The sequence below is a fragment of the Talpa europaea genome (assembly GCF_964194135.1).
Source record: "Talpa europaea genome assembly, chromosome: 13".
NCBI classification, from domain to species: Eukaryota; Metazoa; Chordata; class Mammalia; order Eulipotyphla; family Talpidae; genus Talpa; species Talpa europaea.
The window spans coordinates 59857762-59877679 of NC_140080.1; the positions used below are offsets into that span (position 1 = coordinate 59857762).

At 34.7% G+C, this 19918-nt stretch overlaps 1 protein-coding gene across 1 annotated transcript in view; it reads left to right on the forward strand.

Annotated features, from left to right (window-relative positions):
• The window catches only part of MIB1 (MIB E3 ubiquitin protein ligase 1), a gene marked incomplete at its 3' end in the record, with an annotated part of 116853 nt that overhangs the window by 43967 nt on the left and 52968 nt on the right, over positions 1–19918 (forward strand). Inside the window, exons 6-10 of the mRNA XM_084252889.1 lie at positions 2090–2294; positions 4188–4371; positions 9747–9891; positions 10932–11065; positions 14359–14466. Of these exons, the coding sequence (XP_084109015.1) occupies positions 2090–2294; positions 4188–4371; positions 9747–9891; positions 10932–11065; positions 14359–14466 (776 nt within the window). The remainder of the gene's footprint in view (positions 1–2089; positions 2295–4187; positions 4372–9746; positions 9892–10931; positions 11066–14358; positions 14467–19918) is intronic.

A 19918-nucleotide genomic window follows, 5' to 3' on the forward strand; every position in this document is an offset into this window, starting at 1 on the left:
TGACAAAACATAATCCCTTGTAGGATTCTGGTACATTTAACTCTTTTATTAAATTTTATTTATGCATACAAGACCTGGGGTGTAAGTCAGAGGTGGGGGTGGGGTGTGAGAAGAGGATTCACCAGAGACAGAGTGGGGAGCAGAACAGGTGGATCTAGTGAAACACACTGCTGAGGGGAGCAGCAGGCAAGTCAGGAGAGGTCTGCTGTGCCATGTGGGTTGCTCCCTGGCCTGCTGGGGATCAAACTTGTGCTGCAGTGGCTGGTGATAGCTTGGAGGCCCCATTTAACTCTTAACAAGTGAAGAAGCTCTGAACTACCAGGAGGGATAGAATCAAAGTATTTTCTAAGCTCCATGGAAAGAAATTCAGAGATGAGATATAACATGGAATTCTGCATAAGCACATCTTGAATACTGACTGTATTTGAAGGACAAAATTCTTTTAATAGAGAAATTTCCTAAACCCCTTCTTCACTTTCTAGTCTGATTTTCTTCATAGCTACCATTTGACCTGTGATTTTTTGTCTACCCTTATACATAACTCCATAGGTACCTTCTGCAGTGTTTTCTATTTTGATATAGTCATCCATTATTAGTCAGTGGGTATGGTAGATAGTGGCTTATTATCCCACTATAAAAGTGGCAGCCTCAGCCATGTTGGTATAGCTCTTTCCTTAATTTCCTAGAGCCAGTAAGGAAAGTAAGTGCCGTTTATTTCATTTTTAAAATAATATTCATTTACCACTAATTTATACATTTGTTCTTTTTTTAAGATTTATTTTTATTTATGCATACAAGAACTGGGGTATAGGCCAGAGGTGGCAGGGGGTGAGAGGATTCACCAGAGACAGAGTGGGGAGCAGATAGACAATCTACTGAAATACACTGCTGAGGGGAGCATCAGGTGAGACAGGCGAGGTTTACTGTGCCATGTGGGTTAGCTCCTTGGCCAGGGATTGAACTCATGATGGTAGCGCTAAGACTTTAACACCCTGCTCCACTCGGGAAGACCCCACATTTGTTCCTTTTCAATGATTTATTTAGACTCTGAAAGAGTTGTCATGTCTTGAGATGTGATAAGCCATATATATATCATTATATATTTGAAATGTTTGTCTTTTAATAATAAATTTATATTGTTGAAATTTTTTTTTTGTTAGGTTATCAATTTTACATCTTTTACACTACTGAGAATAGGGTTGGACAATTTAGTGCTGATACAAATTCCTTAGAATTTCTGTAAAATTGCCTGAAGTAATAAATATAATTTCATGTATTACCACAGTGAACAAAAAACCCAAAACTACCTTCATTTTTGTTGCCAAGAGGAACATTTGTCACATTCTTCTGATTAAACCTTTAGCCTCTGAATGAATGCTTTTCTTTCTCACATAAATAGTTCTGCATTCCTCTTTCCAAATCATTTGATTTTCTTTTTTGCCAAGAAGTGCTGTTTTCTTGTATCATACCTTAATTTTTTTAAAAAGGAAACTGTAGGGTACATACCTATGTTTTTGAGATCATTCTTTCTCTTGTTTTCAGAAGTGTTACTGTTTTGTTTCTTTCCTTCATAGGGGGAAAAGTGTAGAATCAACATTCACATTTTGGACCCCTCAGCATAATATTTTATGATCATGAATCCTTTGTTATAGAACTAGCTTTGAAAATTACTTAAGGGATGGACTTTGAAATATTTTTAAATGGTCTTTATGCAGCAATCATAAGAATCACATTCATTATTTACTTATTGTTACTCTAATGCAGTGATAATCAACAAGTCATCCAGGTAGAAAAGTGACTATTTTCAACACCAGAATGTTGTTCTGACATAGAATTGTATAGTGTTTTATAGATTGTACTCCTGATGTTACAAGTCACCACATTGTTTCAATTTTTGAGTTTGGTTTCTTTTTTAAAGTTTCTCTAGCCCTAGAATCTGATAAATTGCAGTAAGTTTTCAAAACATTTTCATATTAGTTGCTAACTAAAAAAAAATTACAGTATATATCTAGAGCTATTGTTTATAATGTAGCTGTGTGTTTTTACTGTGATTTTCCTTTACCTTTGTTAAATCCTGCTGTAATTACAGGTGAACAGAATGGCAATAGGAATCCTGGTGGATTGCAGATTGGTGACCTGGTAAATATAGATCTTGACCTAGAAATTGTACAGTCTTTACAGCATGGTCATGGAGGATGGACTGATGGCATGTTTGAAACTTTAACTACAACTGGAACTGTTTGTGGCATTGATGAAGATCATGACATTGTTGTGCAGTATCCAAGTGGCAATAGGTTGGTGCTGTTTCTTAATTTTCAGTAATGGCAAGTAAAATTAGTACACAGAGGAAAGAGCCTTAAAGAAAGTAAAATACTCTGATATAATTATCAAAACAATCCTTAAAGGTAGCTCTTACACAGTAGATTAAAAACCCCAGATATGTTGGTAAGATGAAGGTGGAGGGAAATAAAGGATAAGGGTTAGAGAGAGAAAGCTTATGCAAGAGAGTGATATATATGTTGTGTTTATGTGAATTTTGAAAATATTTGTGTTCGGTGTACTTTTCCTACAGGGAGCAGATTCCATTGTTAGTATTATATTCAAGTAAAGCAAAAATGTTGTAATCTTAGTGGACAATTACCAATTTACCCTGTCTCCCTCTGTCTCTAGATTAACTCCCCTGCTCTTATAAATAAAGATTATATTTTTTGGGTACCTCCTCTTTCCTCCCACCCTCCTGACTTATGCAATTATAAAAGTACTATTTCTGTATTAAGCTCTGTGATTAGTGCTAAGATTCCAAAGACAATTAAGACATGGTATCCTGCTTTGAAGGGTTTCCCTTTTAAGTTTGGGTACACAAAACTGGAAGTACCTGCACTGAAATATAATTATGATAAGTGAATATTCAGTGTATTTGGAAGCTGCAGAAGGTGCCCATTTCTGCTGGGCACATCAGATAAAACTTGGCAGAAAATTACATTTGGAGCAAGCTTGACAGATCAACTTGGTTTTTACTAGGGCAAGGAAGCACATGGGTAAATACTGGCATGTTCATGCCCAGTAATAGAGCTAGTAAATTTTAGATATTGGGAGTAAGGTACAGTGTACTGTAATTGATAAGGCTAAAAAGAAAACTATATATTTGATATTTTTTTCCTTAACTGGTCAGAGGCACTTCTTTATCTTTATGGTTGCTTTAGAAAGATGTTTACTTGCATGCTTATAGAGACTTAGTAAACAGGCTCTTGTGACCTCTCAGAGTATTTTGTATACTAATGACCGTTTGAATTAAGGAGAGGAAGCTGTGTAATATGCCATACTGTAAATGTGTGTTTGTCTAGGCAACCTTTCCTTTTGAATGCCATATGGGACTAAGGGAAATGAATTATATATACATTGTGGTATATTTATTTGATAGAATATTAAGTAGTCATTTAAAGGGTTGTGAACATTGGAGCAGCATACAAAAATGTTGATATATAAGAAAGAAGAAATTAGAATCTCTATTTGTTTGATACAGTGATTACAGCTAGTAAAATACCCAAGCATGGGGCAATGGTGTAGGGATTCACCAGAGATAGAGTGGGGGAGCAGAACAGGTGGATCTATTGAAATATACTGCTTAGGGGAGCAGCGGGTGAGACAGGAGAGATCTGCTGCGCCATGTGGGTTAGCTCCCTGGCCAGGGATTGAACTTGTGCTGCAGTGGCTGCCGAAGCTTCATAGTGCTGAGACTTCACCCCTTGTACCACGAGGGAGGCCCCGGAATACAACTTTCTATATTATACATACTAGCATGTTGATAGACTGGATATAAGTGGGGTATTAACAGTGGTTTCTAGTAGGATGGGAAGTGGTAATCCAGGTATGTATGTGTGAATTGGAACTTTCATTTTACATTATTGTGAAATGTTTTAGTTTTTAACAATGAGTGTTTATTACTTTCATAGCAGTTTTTAGAAACATGCAAAGGAGAGTAAGTCTAGACAGAGTAGAGATAGCTCCCCAAATTTGTATAATAAAATTATAAAAAATGAAATACAAACCACTTAGGATATAATTTCAGAGAATTTCTTTACTCTTTTGATATTACAAGGTTTTTGTCCCTGCCATGTTTAACAAGACTATTGTATTAAAATTGAGTAAACGTACTACCCATTTTGAATTTTGGCTTTGATCTTTAGGTGGACTTTTAATCCTGCTGTTCTCACTAAAGCAAATATTGTCCGAAGTGGAGATGCTGCTCAAGGTGCAGAAGGTGGCACCTCACAGTTTCAAGTGGGTGATCTTGTGCAAGTTTGTTATGATCTGGAAAGAATCAAACTCCTACAACGAGGACATGGAGAGTGGGCTGAAGCTATGCTCCCAGTAAGTATTTATAAAATAATTTTGAACTAGAGGAATAATACTATGCTTTATGTTGTTTTTAAAAGTATTTTAATTTTATTTAGCATAAATCTTTGAGAATTGTAGTCCTAATTGGCAACTAGGCTTAGTTATGCCTTTTGTTTTCTAATTTAATCCAGTTGAACTAGTCCAAGAAGTTTCAGAAAAGGATACAGTTAATATTTGACTGTTAGTGGAGAATATACAGTGGGCATAAAGCAAGAGACTTCTGAAACTAACTCCAGAATGAGAGACACATGCTTTTCCAGTTACTAGCAGTGCTGGACCATTGCAGCTTCCCTCATCCGTGGCATGCTCTATAAAATTTAGAGTATGGAAGAGCAACTTAGAATGTTACCTTCAGAAGTGGTTTTGCTCCCCAAAAGCTCTGGTTTAATTTTTTATTTACTTATCCAATTCATTTTTCATGAAATGTTCAGCAACAACAAAAAAGTTTATTCTACCCTCTCTTCATCCATACTTCCCTTTCTCTCTTCATTTTTTTGTCCCCTCGTATATTTCCTGTTTCATTTTGATACTCCCCTGGCTGCCTTGTCCTGTGTTCTACTTTGCTATGACTTCCTATTCATTCTTTGTCTTGGTGTAATTCCCGCTCTGTGTCATCCAGTCCTACGTCCTGACCTGACTCCCAGCGCCATTATGGTCCCTCCTTCCTGTTCCATGTATCTCTACTCCCAACTCTTCTTGTATCCATCCTCCCCACCCAGCTGTGTTTTCAGTCCCTCATCCTGATCAACAACTCTTTCATTTCCTATCTAGCCCTAACCCTGCCCAGATCTAGCCTCTGCCCCCTTTCATTCTGTCCAGTATTCCCTTCCTGTTCTTCATGTTTTCTTTCCCTTGATGTCTATCCTTCCTTTTTGCCTTATTCCTTCAGCATATATTCCTTCAGCAAAAAATATATGCCTCTTAGGCTTCTAGAATATAATAGTGAACAAAGCAAAACAATCTGTTTTGCTTCCTTTATTCAGAGACATTTCATAGTGTACAGAATTGCTGGCTTGCTTAATTGTGTTTGTTAAATATAAAATAAGTGATAGTTGTGTATGTTTTTCAGGAACTGTATTTTAGAATGTTTTGTCACAAATTAAATTCTTTATATTCCCTCTATGTATATATGGGAACCATATATACTATATAAAGATTTTTTTATTATTAAGATGTTTCTGTTGTTCCCCTTAGCAAGAATAGCATACAGCAGTTTCTGTCTGTTGAGTACCCAGGTATTCTAAGCACTGTGCTAAATGTATAGACACTTATTCATACATGTATATATGTATGCACACATACATGTACATATATGCATATGTACACATGTACATATATACATGTGTATATATACATATGCATAAGCAAACACATACATGTATACTTACACATACAAATTTCATTTGTCTTAACAATATTAAAAGTAGGTAGTGGGGGCCTCCCCTGGTGGCTCAGCGGTTGAGCGCTGGGCTATGAAGCTGCCCGTAGCCTCTTCAGTGCCGGTTCGATTCCCGGCCGCCAGCAAGCGTCCCACATGGTGCAACAGACCTCTCCTGTCTTGCCCGCTGCTCCCCTCAGCATTGTATTTCGTCAGTCTGCCTGTTCTGTTTCCCGCTCTGACTCTGGTGAATTCTCTCACCCTCCCACACTTCTGATTGTACCCATTGCTTAAATGAATAAATCTTTAAAAAAAATAATGATGGGACATATCTTTAAAAAAAAAAAAGTAGGTGGTGGTATGGCATACTTTTTTTTAAAGATGTGGAAATCTGAGCTAAGATTCTGAATTGGAATTTGAACACATATCTTCATAGTCTAAATGTTCTATCTCTCATATTATGCATCTATGTTAAAAAAAAAAAAAAACCCTTTAGAAAAAAAACCCTTTAGATGGTTTCTAGAGGGGAATTTTGGGATTCTGGATATTATAGTTTTGATTTTGAATCTTCTCAAATTGTCTTGATAAAAACTCAAAATGGATTAAAGACCTGAATATAAGAACTTAAACTATAATGTACTTAAAAGAAAGTTTAGATGACACATCCATAGGGCATCTGCCACAAAGATGTATTTGGAGACTTGACCCCAACAGCAGTGGAAACAAAAGCAAAAATAAACAAGCGGAACTACATCAAAGTTAATTGCTTTTGTGCCTCAAAAGAAACCATCACAAAAACCAAAAGGCAACCTACAGAAATAGAAAAACTATTTGCATACCCCTTGTCTGACAAGAAAACTAATCTCCAAAATTTGCCAAGTCCTTACACAATCTAACAATAAAGAAATAAACAACACAATAAAAAAGTGGCTAGAGGACCTAAATAGACATTTTTCTAAAGACTGTACTCAGATGGTCTACAGACATGTGAAAAATTGTTCAGCATTACTTATTATAGGCAAAGGCAATTAAAACCATATTGAGATACTACCTCACCTCTGAGAATGGCCCATATAAAAAAGAATGGAATCAACAAATGTTGGTGAGGTTGCAGTAAAAAAGGAACTCTTATCCACTGTTTGTAAGAATGCAGCCCCTGTGGAAAAGGGTATTGGAAATGTCCACAATTGCCAATTCATGGAACCAACCCAAGTGCCCATCACCAGATTAATGGATAAAGAGACTATAAAACATATTCTCAGTGGTGTACACAGCTATGACATAAGATGAATAGTGGCATTTGGGACAAAGCAGATGGACATTGAAGTGATTATGTTAAGCAAAATAAGTAAAAAAAAAAAAAAAAGACAGATATTGGTGTTTGCAATCTGTGGAATTTAAATACTCAAAAAACATTCACAGACAAATTGTAGTAGGAATACATTTTGATTTTAGTGAAAGAATAGGTTATCAGGGGAATGTGGTCAAGGGAGGCAAATGAGGTATGGTCCTGGGTGGTTTGGTCAAGGGTGAGTGGAATGTGCGCATATGGAAAAAAAAAGTAAAAAGTAAATGTCAAAAAAACCCCACCCAAACCCCTGCTAGCAACTGTAAACCAAGCCAAACCAAAAGTGTTACATATATAGAAGGGGTATTTGATATAGAAGATGAAGAAGGTAGACATTTTCAAATATGTGTTGTTTTATTTGAGACCATACTCAGATGTATATTTTATACAAGTATAGGACAAAATTAAACAAGAAATTCCTAAAGTATAAAATACAATGAAATGAATGAACCTAGGTGTCTTTCCTCATGACATAATCACACAGAGAAGAAACGCCAACTGATTTTTAAACATAGCAGTTTGTCTCTATATCCTTATAGGAGGAATATATCCTTAGGAATCACATGGAAAAGAAATATTTAATGATTTTCAGAAATTTTCTTGTTCATGATCATTTTAATATTGTTATTCTGAGATTTTCAAGTGTAATGTGAGAGATAAATAAATGAATATTTATGTGATAAATCTGTTCTTGCTCAGTGACTTTAAGAGCCAGAATTGTCAGAGTGGGAAAAGGATATATAAATGTAATGTGGAAAAGGCTAAATATTGATAGAAGCCCTGTAGTCTTGAATTTGAATTCTAAGAGTGTTTGAACTCATGATTAATTTCATCCTTAAAACAGAATAAAATACCCCAATTTCCTAGCTCTGTACATGAAGTTATCTAGAAAGAGTGATCATGACAGAAACACTCAGAAGCCTTAACACCCAGATTATGGTCTTGAAGTATCCGTTCCCTCTATAGATAACTTTGGCTTGATAAATATTGATACTAGTTCTTTGGCAGGAAGTAAACTAGACAAACTTCATAGGAGATCATGAGGAAACTACCAAACCTTTCTAGGAGCATTTTAAATTGATCTGGTAGCCAACTTATAGAATTTCTTATCAAATATAGAGGAGAGGTGAACCTATTAAGGTACTAATTTGGAAAATTCAGATTATAAGAGACTTTATAGGGCAAATAGCTCTTTTTTCACAGAATACTTTTCAATAAAAAAAACATGTATAATCTTCCCTTGGAACTTCATTTAAGCAAAGAAAGCATACAACTGGAACTTGGAATGCTGGTCGCTTATAAATCTGCATTATTAATAATTTGAGGTAGGTAGAGAATAGTATTGTAGTTATGCTTTTAAAAAGGTGTTCATATGATAAAATAATACATGAAGAAGAATGGATAGGGAAAAAACAAGGTTGGCCATGTACTGATAATTGTTAAAACTGAAGCATGGGGTATATGAGGATTCATTGTACTATTTTCTACTTTAATATGTTTGAGGTTTTCCATAATGGAAAGGAGAAAAACACAAAGAATGCAACCTCAAAGTTTGTAATGATAGTAGGAAATTACAAGTGAAAACGTCTAATGAGAAGTTAAAAATCGGGGCCTGTGAGAGGGATAAATAGGACTAGAGAAAGGTATTTGGAAGCCTTTGGAAAAAAAGATGATAGCGGTAAATGGGAATTAGACTTTCAAGAAAGAAGAGTAAAAAGTTTAGCTTAGGAATTAAACTTTGAGAGCATTAACAGGTTTAGGGATCTGAAGAAGGAAAAGGAGCCAATGAGTAGCGCAAGGGAAGGAACAGGGAAAAAGATATTACCATCATCCAGAAATCAAGGCATAGTTCAAGAAGTTGTGGACAAATGCTGTAGAGAGAAAAAAGTTAAGGGCCCTCTCTCCTCTGTGTTAGGAAGTAATCTAATATGATCATTCTTCTTCACCATTTTTTCGAGTGGTAGTATTTGTTCTATTGTACTTAAGGAAAAGGGTTTGAACCTGGATTTTTTGATTGAAATAGGGGTAACAATAATACTTAACTTTCAGAGTTATACATATTAGGTGAGTCAATACATGGTAAGAGCTGCATATGACTGTGACCTGAATTGTATTGCTCTTCTTATTCCATATATTTAGTAAGCATGTTATTTCTACATACTTATGTATTGGAATCAGGAGTGACTCCTAAAAATACTGCTTTTATAGATGTACTCTTGAGTTCTTTTTGGCCAAGTAGTCGGGGTTTTTTTTTTTTTTTTTTTTTTTTACGAAATCAGATTTTATTTTTTTAAGCTAGATGATAGAATTTCAACTATTCTCAACATATATCAATAGCTTAAGAAGAGTTGAGTGTCCAAAGCAAAATTTTGTGAACTTTTATAATATAGAGCCATGATTTCTCTTTGTTTATATTCTTGTGAAAGTATAGTTTTATTTATTAAAATACTGTTTAAAGATAGTCTTAAAATCTGTACTAATAAACCCACTTCAGTGTGGTTAAAATCCTTTTCATTAGATCAAAGTAAAATTAATAGTTTAAACATGTAAATACTAATCATTGATTTTTATTGTGTTATATATTTTAGACTTTGGAAACATAAACCTAATTTTTTTGTAAAGACTTTAGGTAAAGTTGGCAGAGTACAACAGATTTATTCTGACAGTGATTTAAAGGTGGAAGTTTGTGGAACATCATGGACATACAATCCAGCAGCAGTTTCCAAGGTGGCATCTGCAGGATCAGCCATCAGTAATGCATCTGGTGGTATGTTTTGTATTGTGTTTCTTTAGAAGTGATATGGCTTACTGTAGACCCTTTGCTGGTTCTCCAATTCTTTTATATAGAAATGTTCTTGGTTCTCTCTCACTTGCATGTTAATTCACTTTTAAAGATTCACTAAAGGCCCTCCATTCCCCTCTGCCCCTTTTTTCCCCCCATATGATGTTGTGTTGGTTGAGGTATGCCCTGGAAAAGTTCCATAAATATTTGTTTTTTCGTAGGTATGTCAAAGGCTTCTCCATATTAAATATGAAATGGCTGAAATTCAACAATCTACTCTATAATCAGAACTTTTGTTTTCTGCACTAGGACCATCACTTTCTTAGACAGCTTCATTTTGTTTTTATTCCCAACAATATTGCTAGCTTTATTTCTGGGTATTTTTATATATCAGCTTTATTTTTCTTTATTTTTATTTTGCCATTTAATGAGAGCTACTATACATGCCACAGTGAGTAGAACACCACAGTGAGATCTGAATATGTTGGATGCTTGGGTAGACTCAAGCCCAAAGTTTCCTCTTTCTCTACCAGCTTTACCTGTAAAGGAAAACATTGGGTGACCTCCAGTTTTATTTTGTGCTGCTTTCTACTTCCTCTGCTCTGATTCATCTTTCCTGTTGTAATTTATTAGCATGGTTAATGTTTAAATCAGGTGCTGTTTTATTTTTATTGTGAGGTTAGTTGGTAATGCAAGTTTGTGTCATTCTGACACTCTCATTGTTTTGTGTCTGTATCTTTGGTGTGACTTCTAAATCTTAATTATTGGCATGTAGCTTTGCTTTTCCTGAAATATAATCTTAAAGTATATGATTTGAAGAAAACTTGAATATTTATGAGTTCAAATTTAATACAACTTTACATGGTAGTAATTCTAACTTCACAGACAGTTATCGGTAACATAGTACAAAAGCAACATTAATGATAGAAATAATAAAAAAGTGTGTTATGGGAATATGGGTAATACTTTTCTGTTAGTAGTTAAGGTTTGACATTTTCCTATACTTTCAACTTTATGCTTTACAGAAAGACTTTCCCAGCTCTTGAAGAAATTATTTGAAACCCAAGAATCTGGTGACCTCAATGAAGAATTAGTTAAGGCTGCTGCCAATGGAGATGTTGCTAAAGTGGAAGATTTACTAAAAAGACCAGATGTGGATGTAAGCATTTTAAAAATTATTTTGAAGTATACACAACAATAGAATAGTATAATGAACCTTATACTCCTACTACTAAAATTTTGCCACATTACTTCAATAATTACTAATATTTTACCACATGAACTTCATTTATACCTTCTTTCTTGTTTTTCTGAGATATTTTAATAATACATCAAACATCTTTCTTCAGTGAGTATTTTGAAAGATATGACAGTTTCTTATTTCAGCAGTGTGATCTTATGATTGACAGAATTTACACTTATGTTTTTAAGTGGTTTAATATCCTTTTGGAAACTTATTCATGTAAATGCTATTTATCATGTCTTCGAAATTTAATTCAGTAAATTTTCTGTCCCTCTTTCTAAACATTTAATCTAAACTTTCCTTCCTCCCCTTCCTATGAAGGTTGACTATTTCATAGTTCATAATGTAGATGAATTAGAGGTCATGTATTTTGTAAGATTTGTTGTAATTGTACCATTTGTATAGGCCATATTTTATGTAGGTGATTAGTCATCCAAAGGCTTTGTCATTTCTACCATCCTGGCACCAGTTTGCATTCCTACCAGCAGGATAGGAGAGTTCCTTTTTCCCCACATCTTTGCCAGCATTTGTTATTGGCTCCTTTTTTAATGTGTGCCATTCTCACTTATTATGTGGTATCTCATTGTGGTTTTGATTTGCATTTCCCTGATTATAGGGGATGTTGAACATTTTTTCATATACTTGTTGGCCATTTGCATTTCCTTTTTGGAGAAGTGTCTTTTTATCACTTCTGCCCATTTTTTGACTGGATTGTTTACTTTGTTGAGTCGTGTGAGCTCTTTGTAGATTTTTGTGATCAGTCCCTTATCAGTTGTATTGTATGCAAGAATTTTCTCCCAATCAGTAGGATGTCTCTTTGATTTGGTTAGTGTCTCTTTTGCTGCACAGAGCTTTTCAGTTAGATGTAATCCTAGTTGTTTATCTTTTCCTTCACTTTCTTTGCTTTGGGGGATGTGTCTTTAAAGTTGTTACTGAAATGTTTGTCATGTAGTGTTTTCCCTATATTTTCTACTATATATTTTATGGTTTCAGGTCTTACATTCAGGTCTTTTATCATTTTTGAGTTGTTTTTTGTGCATGGTTTAAAGTAGTAGTCTAGCTTTATTCTTTTGCAAGTAGCAGTCCAGTTTCCCAGCACCATTTATTGAACAAACTGTCCTTGTTCTGCTGCGTATTTTTTGCTCCTTTTCAAAGATTAGTTGTCCATAAATATGTGGGTTTATTCTGGGTTTTCTGTTTGAGGCCATTGATCTGTATGTATTTGTTCCAGAACCATACTGTTTTAATTATTATGGCTTTGTAGTATAGTTTGAAATCAGGACATGTGATACCTCCAACTTCCTTCTTTTTAGTCTGGAGAGCTGTGGCTATTTGAGGTTTTTTTGTGGCTCCATATGAATTTCATCAATATTTGTTCTATTTTTTTGAAGAATGTTATTGACATTTTTATTGGAATAGCATTGAATCTGTATATTGCTTTCAGTAGGATGGCCATTTTGATAATGTTAATTCTTCCAATCCATGAGCAAGGAATGTCTTTCCATTTCGTTGTGTCTTCTTCTATTTCTTTTAAGTTGTTCTTTTAAAAAAAAAAAAAAGAAGTGTAATTTACAGATGGTGAAATACATTAATCAGTTCTGACAAATGCATATACCCAGATAATCCACACCCATTTTAATTAAGATTACTGTATTCACTCTATTCCAAAAATATTTCACCTGTAGTCTTTTTTTTTTTTTTAAGATTTATTTATTTATGCATACAAGAGCTGGGGTATAGGCCAGAGAGGCGGGGGGCGGGGGGGGTGGAGGGGTGGGTGAGATTATTCACCAGAGACAGAGTGGGGAATGGAACAGGCAGACCAACTGAAATACACTGCTGAGGGGAGCAGTGGGCGAGTGAGGAGAGGTCTGCTGCGTCATGTGGGTAGCTCCCTGGCCAGCTGGGGATCAAACTCGTGCTGCAGTGGCTGTCGATTGCTTCATAGTGCGGTGCTTAACTCCTTGCACCACCAGGGATGCCCCACCTGTAGTCTTTTCTAGTCAGCTTTTTTAACTGCTGACAAAATTAAACTATTTTTAATATATTAGTAATCTATACTGTTATGATTAATTCCTTTTCAAACTTGTAATTTTCTCTCTCACAAGATAGACATATCAACTGTGTATCTATTTCATCTTCTGATGAAGATTTTCCTCATTGTTTTCTGACATGTTATATGTGGGTAATTTTCTTCTCTATATGCACTAGGGGATATCTCTTCACTCATCATTCCCTTCTTTTCTCTTCTTTGTTGGATTTCATGTTTTTTATGTTCTCTGTCTTCCTGTTCCTACGTTTATTCTCTTTGTTGTAGTACAGTCTTTAAAAGTTTCTTAAAAATGGCTACATGGGAAATTGGTCTTTAATGTCTTTTTTTAAAAAACCTTATAATGAAGTTTTAGATTAGATTTAGATTTCTAGGTTAGATATAATTTTCGTTCAGAATAATTCTGTTTTCCCTGCATTCAGAATTCTGAGAAGAAGCAGCTCCTTTTTTAAAAAAAATTTTATTGAAACAACATTGGTTTACAACTTTTCTTATGGCAAGTTTTATGGATGGGAATGAATATGTTGGGATTAAGGAATTACACTTATCTCTGGATATGTCCATGGGCAAGTTATGCATATATACATATGAAGTGTAAGAAAGGTTAAAAATTATTGCTTTATAAAGTAATAGTTGTATATAGAGTTATCCTGCTAACTTATTTATTTATCTTTATGATAGTTTGTTTAGAGTTGGCATTTGGCATATTTGTTAAATTGAATTTATTTATACTGTAGTGTACAATATCTTTTTTTTACAGATTTTTCATTCAACCTCATTGTTTTTTTCATTGAAGCATTGGATTTAATAATCCAAATAGAATATACAAAACTAATTTAGCTTTTCTTTATTCAACCTTTCCTTCCTGTTTCCTTAATTTTTTTTTTTTGGCTCTGCAGATGAGACACACACTTATATTCACCTTTTTTTAAATTTTGCAAATTGACTAAATACTTCTTTCATAGTCCTTTAAACAGTGGAACAAAAATACCTGCCTCCCTTTTCTAAATTAGATAAAAGAGAATTTCTGGTCTAGTAGGCTAGATGGAACACTAACCTGACTTATTTTCATAGATTCATAGAATGTGCTAAATTTAAATCTACACTACATATTAGCTCCAATTTGTGACATTACTTCATCTGTTCTTTTTTTGTTTAGGTAAATGGACAATGTGCTGGCCACACTGCTATGCAAGCTGCTAGTCAGAATGGACATGTTGACATTTTGAAGTTACTTTTGAAGCAAAATGTTGACGTGGAAGCAGAGGTAATTTAACTAAGCTTGAAAAATGTTTTTTTTAAAGTGTTTTATTTATTTATTTATGAGTACAAGAACTGGGGTGTAGGCCAGAGGTGTAGGGAGTGAGAGGATTCACCAGAGACAGAAGTGGGGGAGCAGAACAGGCGGATCTACTCAAATACATGGCTGAGGGGAGCAGCGGGTGAGACAGGAGAAGTCTGTTGCACCTTGTGGGTTAGCTCCCTGGCCAGGGCTCGAACTCATGCTGTGCTGGCCGCCACCAGACAGACCCCATTAAAAGATGTTTAAAATAAAAACTAGTGTTCTAGAAATGGTGCTCTATGCCATGAGATAGGTTGATTTTATTGTTGAAATTTCATCCTCACGTAAGGTTCCTTCAATTGAAACTAAAAATTTGATAAGATAACTTGAAGCATTTCTCATTTTTCTGTGATCCCTCATAGTTTGGTATAATTTTAAGTGAGGATAAGAGTTAAGTTTCACTGTATTGTGCGAAACAGTTGCTGGGAAGCCCTGTTGGCTTTACCCATAAATCTTACCAAGAAAGTTGAGAGAAGGGAAATATAAGACATGTAACTCAAGATTTTCCCTGGTCTGTGATACTCTTTTTTTTCCTTATAAGGGAATCAGTAAACCAGAATTTGTTTAGTCTTATTGTTTCTTCACTTTAATGTGGACTTTTGAGATTTTACAGTGCATGTTTATCACTACATGTGTATATAGCATGTTTAGTTTAGGGTATATTCTTGTAAAAGGAAAATAAATATTTCTTAATGTTAATGAATTTCATTAGAGAAATATATGTGTGGTCTGAAGAGTGGCCTCCTTTGTTGTAGCTGTAAACTTATTACTTAAAAAATATATTAGAATCACATGTGCTTTAGTCTAGAGCAAGACTATGTAGGAATAAGTCAAATTCTACTCAATTTTAAGACAAAGCAGAAGGTGTGACATTCCCATTTAAGGCTGAATTCCTCAGGGCTAAATTGGTGAATTAGCCTATTTTTACTAATTAGAAATTTTAAAGACACATACTTTCTTTTTGTATCTTTTATTGACAATATTGGCTGACAACATTATATTATGTGGGAGCAAGGGTTCACGTTTCTGCAGAGTACATTACCACACCGCCCGCCACCCAAACATCAGTATTGTCCGCCAGGGCTCACTGGGTTCCCTTCCAGCTTTGCTCTCCACTCTCCTCCCACCTTTATGGTGGCCTTAGCTCTATCGTCAGGTTTCTAGGGTTTGCTCTGGTTTAGTGCTTCTGTTCTTTTTGTTTGTTTCTTTATATTTTGCATACAAATGAAATCACCCATTATTTGTCTTTCTGCTTCTGACTTTTCTTAGTATATCATTAGCATAATTTCCAGTTTTATTTATGTTGCTGCAAATGACAAGATTTTATTAATTTTTTTTGGCCGAATAGTATTCCATTGTATCTGTATACCTCATCTTAACCCTTTCATGTTAATGGGCATTTAGCTTGTTTCCATAGCTTGGCTATTGTAAATACTGCTGGGATGAACATGTAGCCCTTTGATTTAGTGTTTTTGCCGCCTTCAAATAGATACCTGGAGTGGAACTGTTGGATTGTGTGGTAGACCTATTTTAGTATTTTGTGAAACTTCCGTACTCTTTCATAGGGGCTAGGCAGGTCTATATTCCCATCAAAAGTATTGTGAGGGTTTCTCTCCACACCCTGCACAATACTTGGAGTTGCAGCTATAACCTGCAGACCAAATCAAGTTCTTTGTATCATGAAGTATTATAGAGTAATATTGAAACACAGTACACTTATTCATTTATTTACCGTGTATGGCATTTTTGTGCTACAAATACAGAGTTTTGAGTAATTGTGTAACTTGTGACAAGAGACCATATGTCCTACAAAACTTAAACAATTACTTTCTGGCCCTTCACATAAAAATTTTCTGGTCTCTAGTATAGATGACTATTGCAGATTTTTTTTTTCAGTTGATTTAAGCTGTGAATAAATACTTCCCCATCTAGCAAGTATTTGCTATATGCTTTTCAAGTATGTGATAAGATTACATTTTTTTCCTATTTCTTCTTAGGAAAAACTCAGAGAGCTACTTTGGAAAGTTGATTGTGTATGATGTACTGTGTATGTCTCTGTATGATGTACTGAGTACAGTAGGATTACATTCTGTTTCTTCCTTAATATGTAGGTAAAGGCACTGAGGACCATGAGATCTTATATATGTTGATATAGTTTAGCTAATTTTGAACCCTCCAGAAACTCGGTATTTTTTTTTCTCCTTTGATGAAATATAGTAGTAAATGTGTAGGAAATTGAATGGGAGACCAATTTTAAAAAGGGAACATGGGATAGTATTATCTTTTAAGGTTAATGAAAAATGTTTTAATGGAGAGGATTAATAGTAGGGAGTAATACTAAACTTTCTCATAAAACCTAAGTTGTAATGGTATTGTTGCTGTCTAAAATGATACTGGAAATATGTTTAATCACTGTTTCAGATTCCTCATCTATGTTATAACTTAAAGGTTTGGAGGTGGAATAAGGGAGCTAATTAAGACACCATATATAGTATACATCACCATGGCAATTTGAGGTTGTTGTTATTATGTTTATTTTCATTAAGCATTTTTTTTCCCAGCTGATACAAGCTAGATCGTATAGTTTTCAAGAAATAAATGCTAATTCTGACTGGTTCTGCTTATCTAGTTAATGAAAACAAAAGTGTGGAAACATTTTATTTAACTGTAAATAGAGAAGGAAAGGGCAAGTGGGCTACAAAACTGGTCAGTTTAAGATTTTTTTCTTATAAAAATAAGTCAGGACTCAGAATAACAACCTCCAAAATGACTATAGGACTAGATATCATAATTCCTGGAGATCCATGGTAATTTATGTTGTAATTAGATGCTTCCCTATCCCCTAGCCCAACATACCCTCCAAAAACCTAGCACTATTAAACAGATGAAGAGCAAAAGAAAGATTTGATTTACAAGAACAAAAAACAATTTCAAAGATACCTTTTATATGAATGCAGTCTAAAAATCTGAGGTGGCTCATACAATAAAAGATCAAGTTTTAAAAGGGGATGTAGTATTTTAGTTTTTCTTACTAGTAAATTCTTCAGTTGCTTAAGCTGGGTATTAAGAATCATTATTAATTCCTTTTCTTTTTAATTGGGTCAATATTGATTTACAACACTGTATATGATTTAGGGCAATAAGTTCATACTTCCTCAGATGTATGGAAAATACACCCACCACCGAAGCACTCATAGTCCTTTACTGTAGACCACAAGGCCCTTTCCCCCTCCTTTTCTTTTCACATTCCTCATCTGATCCATCACTAAATTCTGTTGCTTCTCTAAAATAGATCCAGAATTTAAACAGTTTTCACCTTTCTGCTGCCATCACCCTGAATCTTGTTTTTCTTCCCTTAGGTATCCTCATAGCTTTCTTTCTCATTTCCTTCTCTAGAGGACATACCTTGGCTCGTGCTATATAATTTTCTTCCTGCTATATTTTCTTCGTGGCACTTCTTATTACCTAACATTTACATTTTATTTATTTATTTTGTTGAGACTATTCTGTCTCTTGCACTATGACATAAACTCTGTGAGGCCAGGAACTTTGCTTTGTCCAATAACTAGAACAGTATTGAGTATAGTAGGCACCCAGTGAATACTTACTGAAGAATGAATGAATGAATGAATGAATGAAACAGAATATAGTATTCCCAAATGATCCTGTTCAGATTTTAATATACTCAGAAGACCAGCATCTTGATTAATTGAAAAAGTTTTAAAGAAAATAAGATGAAGTACAACATTACTTATTATATTATAGTTGGGAATAATAAAATATTTGAGCTAATTTACTAAGAATGTCATGTGGTTTCAGGAAATGTTTAGTTAGATTGATGTTAAAAGTCATGAAATTTGGGGAGAAAATTTGAAAGAGGTAAAGCTGGATATACTAGGAATTTGTCTCACCAGCTAGATAATAACTTCATTGGCAGAATCTTTCTAATATAACTATTTATGAACTCTGGGTTTTGTTGATGGTTTGCTACTTTTAGGGGAAAGATTTGAAGGTTTAGTGGTTAATTTCAACTTTTAGCTCCTAGGAGATACCCATACCTCACCCTCCAGCCAGGTGGCAGGTAGCATGTATGTATTCCTAGATTAACTTACCAGTAGTCAGGGTAGGCAGGAAAGACCCTGATCTACAAATACTGAGATCTGTGTTGTGATTGCTGATTGCTGCTTTTGATCATGGAGGTGTAGACACAAAGTGGGCAGCCATTGTTGCACCTCCCATTGTTGCAAGTTTTTTTCCTCTTGGCTGAAATGACTTCTGGAGGATTTAATAGTCAGTGCCCTACATTTTTTTCTCTTTCTTCTTTTTTTGTGACCTGGCATTAAATATTAGGATATGCAAAAGCAACTGCATGTATGAGGGAAACTAGAATCATTTCATATGCCCAAGGAAAGGTGCAGGATCACAAAAGACCTGAGAAGACCTTAAATTTATACTTCAGGCTGTAAGCACAAAGCCTTCCTTAAATTACACACATGAGAAAAACCTAAAGATTCCACAAAAAATCTTTTTGAACTAATTAAGAAATTAATCACCTTATCAGGATATAAAGTAAATTACATTTTGATAAACTAACAATGAACAACATGTAGAAGATATTAAGAAAACATTGCCATCTGGCTTATTTCACTGAGCATAATTCCTTCTAGCTCCATCCACGTTGCTGCATATGACATGGGTTTATCTTTTTTGATTGCTGAATAATATTCCATTGTGTATATATACCACATTTTCTTGATCCAGTCATCTATTTTTGGGCATTTGTGTTGTCTCCAGGTTTTACCTATTGTAAATAGTGCTGCAATAAACCTAGGTGTACAGATGTTCTTTTGAATCCCTGTTTTTGTGTCCTTTGGGTAGATCCCTAGTAGTGGAATGGAAAAAGAAAAATACCAGATGGTTTCACTTATAACAGGAGTATAGGGGAACCAAATAAGACATCAGTGTAAAAAAAAAAATAACAGTACAAAACACAACAAAGCAAAAACAATTATAAATCAGAGACATACTTTAGGGGAGGAGGAGGGAGAAGGATCAGAGGGAGGGAGGGAGGAGCAAAGGGGGGACTGTAGTGATGGTACGCGGGTGCCTTGGGGAAGAAAATTCTATGGGGACTCAATCTGAGGGGGGGGGGAAGCAAATATTGTTTAAAAATAAAAAAATAAAAATAAATATAAAAGAAAACATTTCCACTTACAATACTAGTAAAAAGAATAAAATATTTAGTAATTTATCCAGGGAGGTGAAAGACTTGGACAATGAAATCTATAAGACATTGAAAGAAATTGAATAAGACATAAGTAAAAGTGAACATATCCCATGTTTACAGGTAGGAATAATTAATATGTCTAAGATGTCA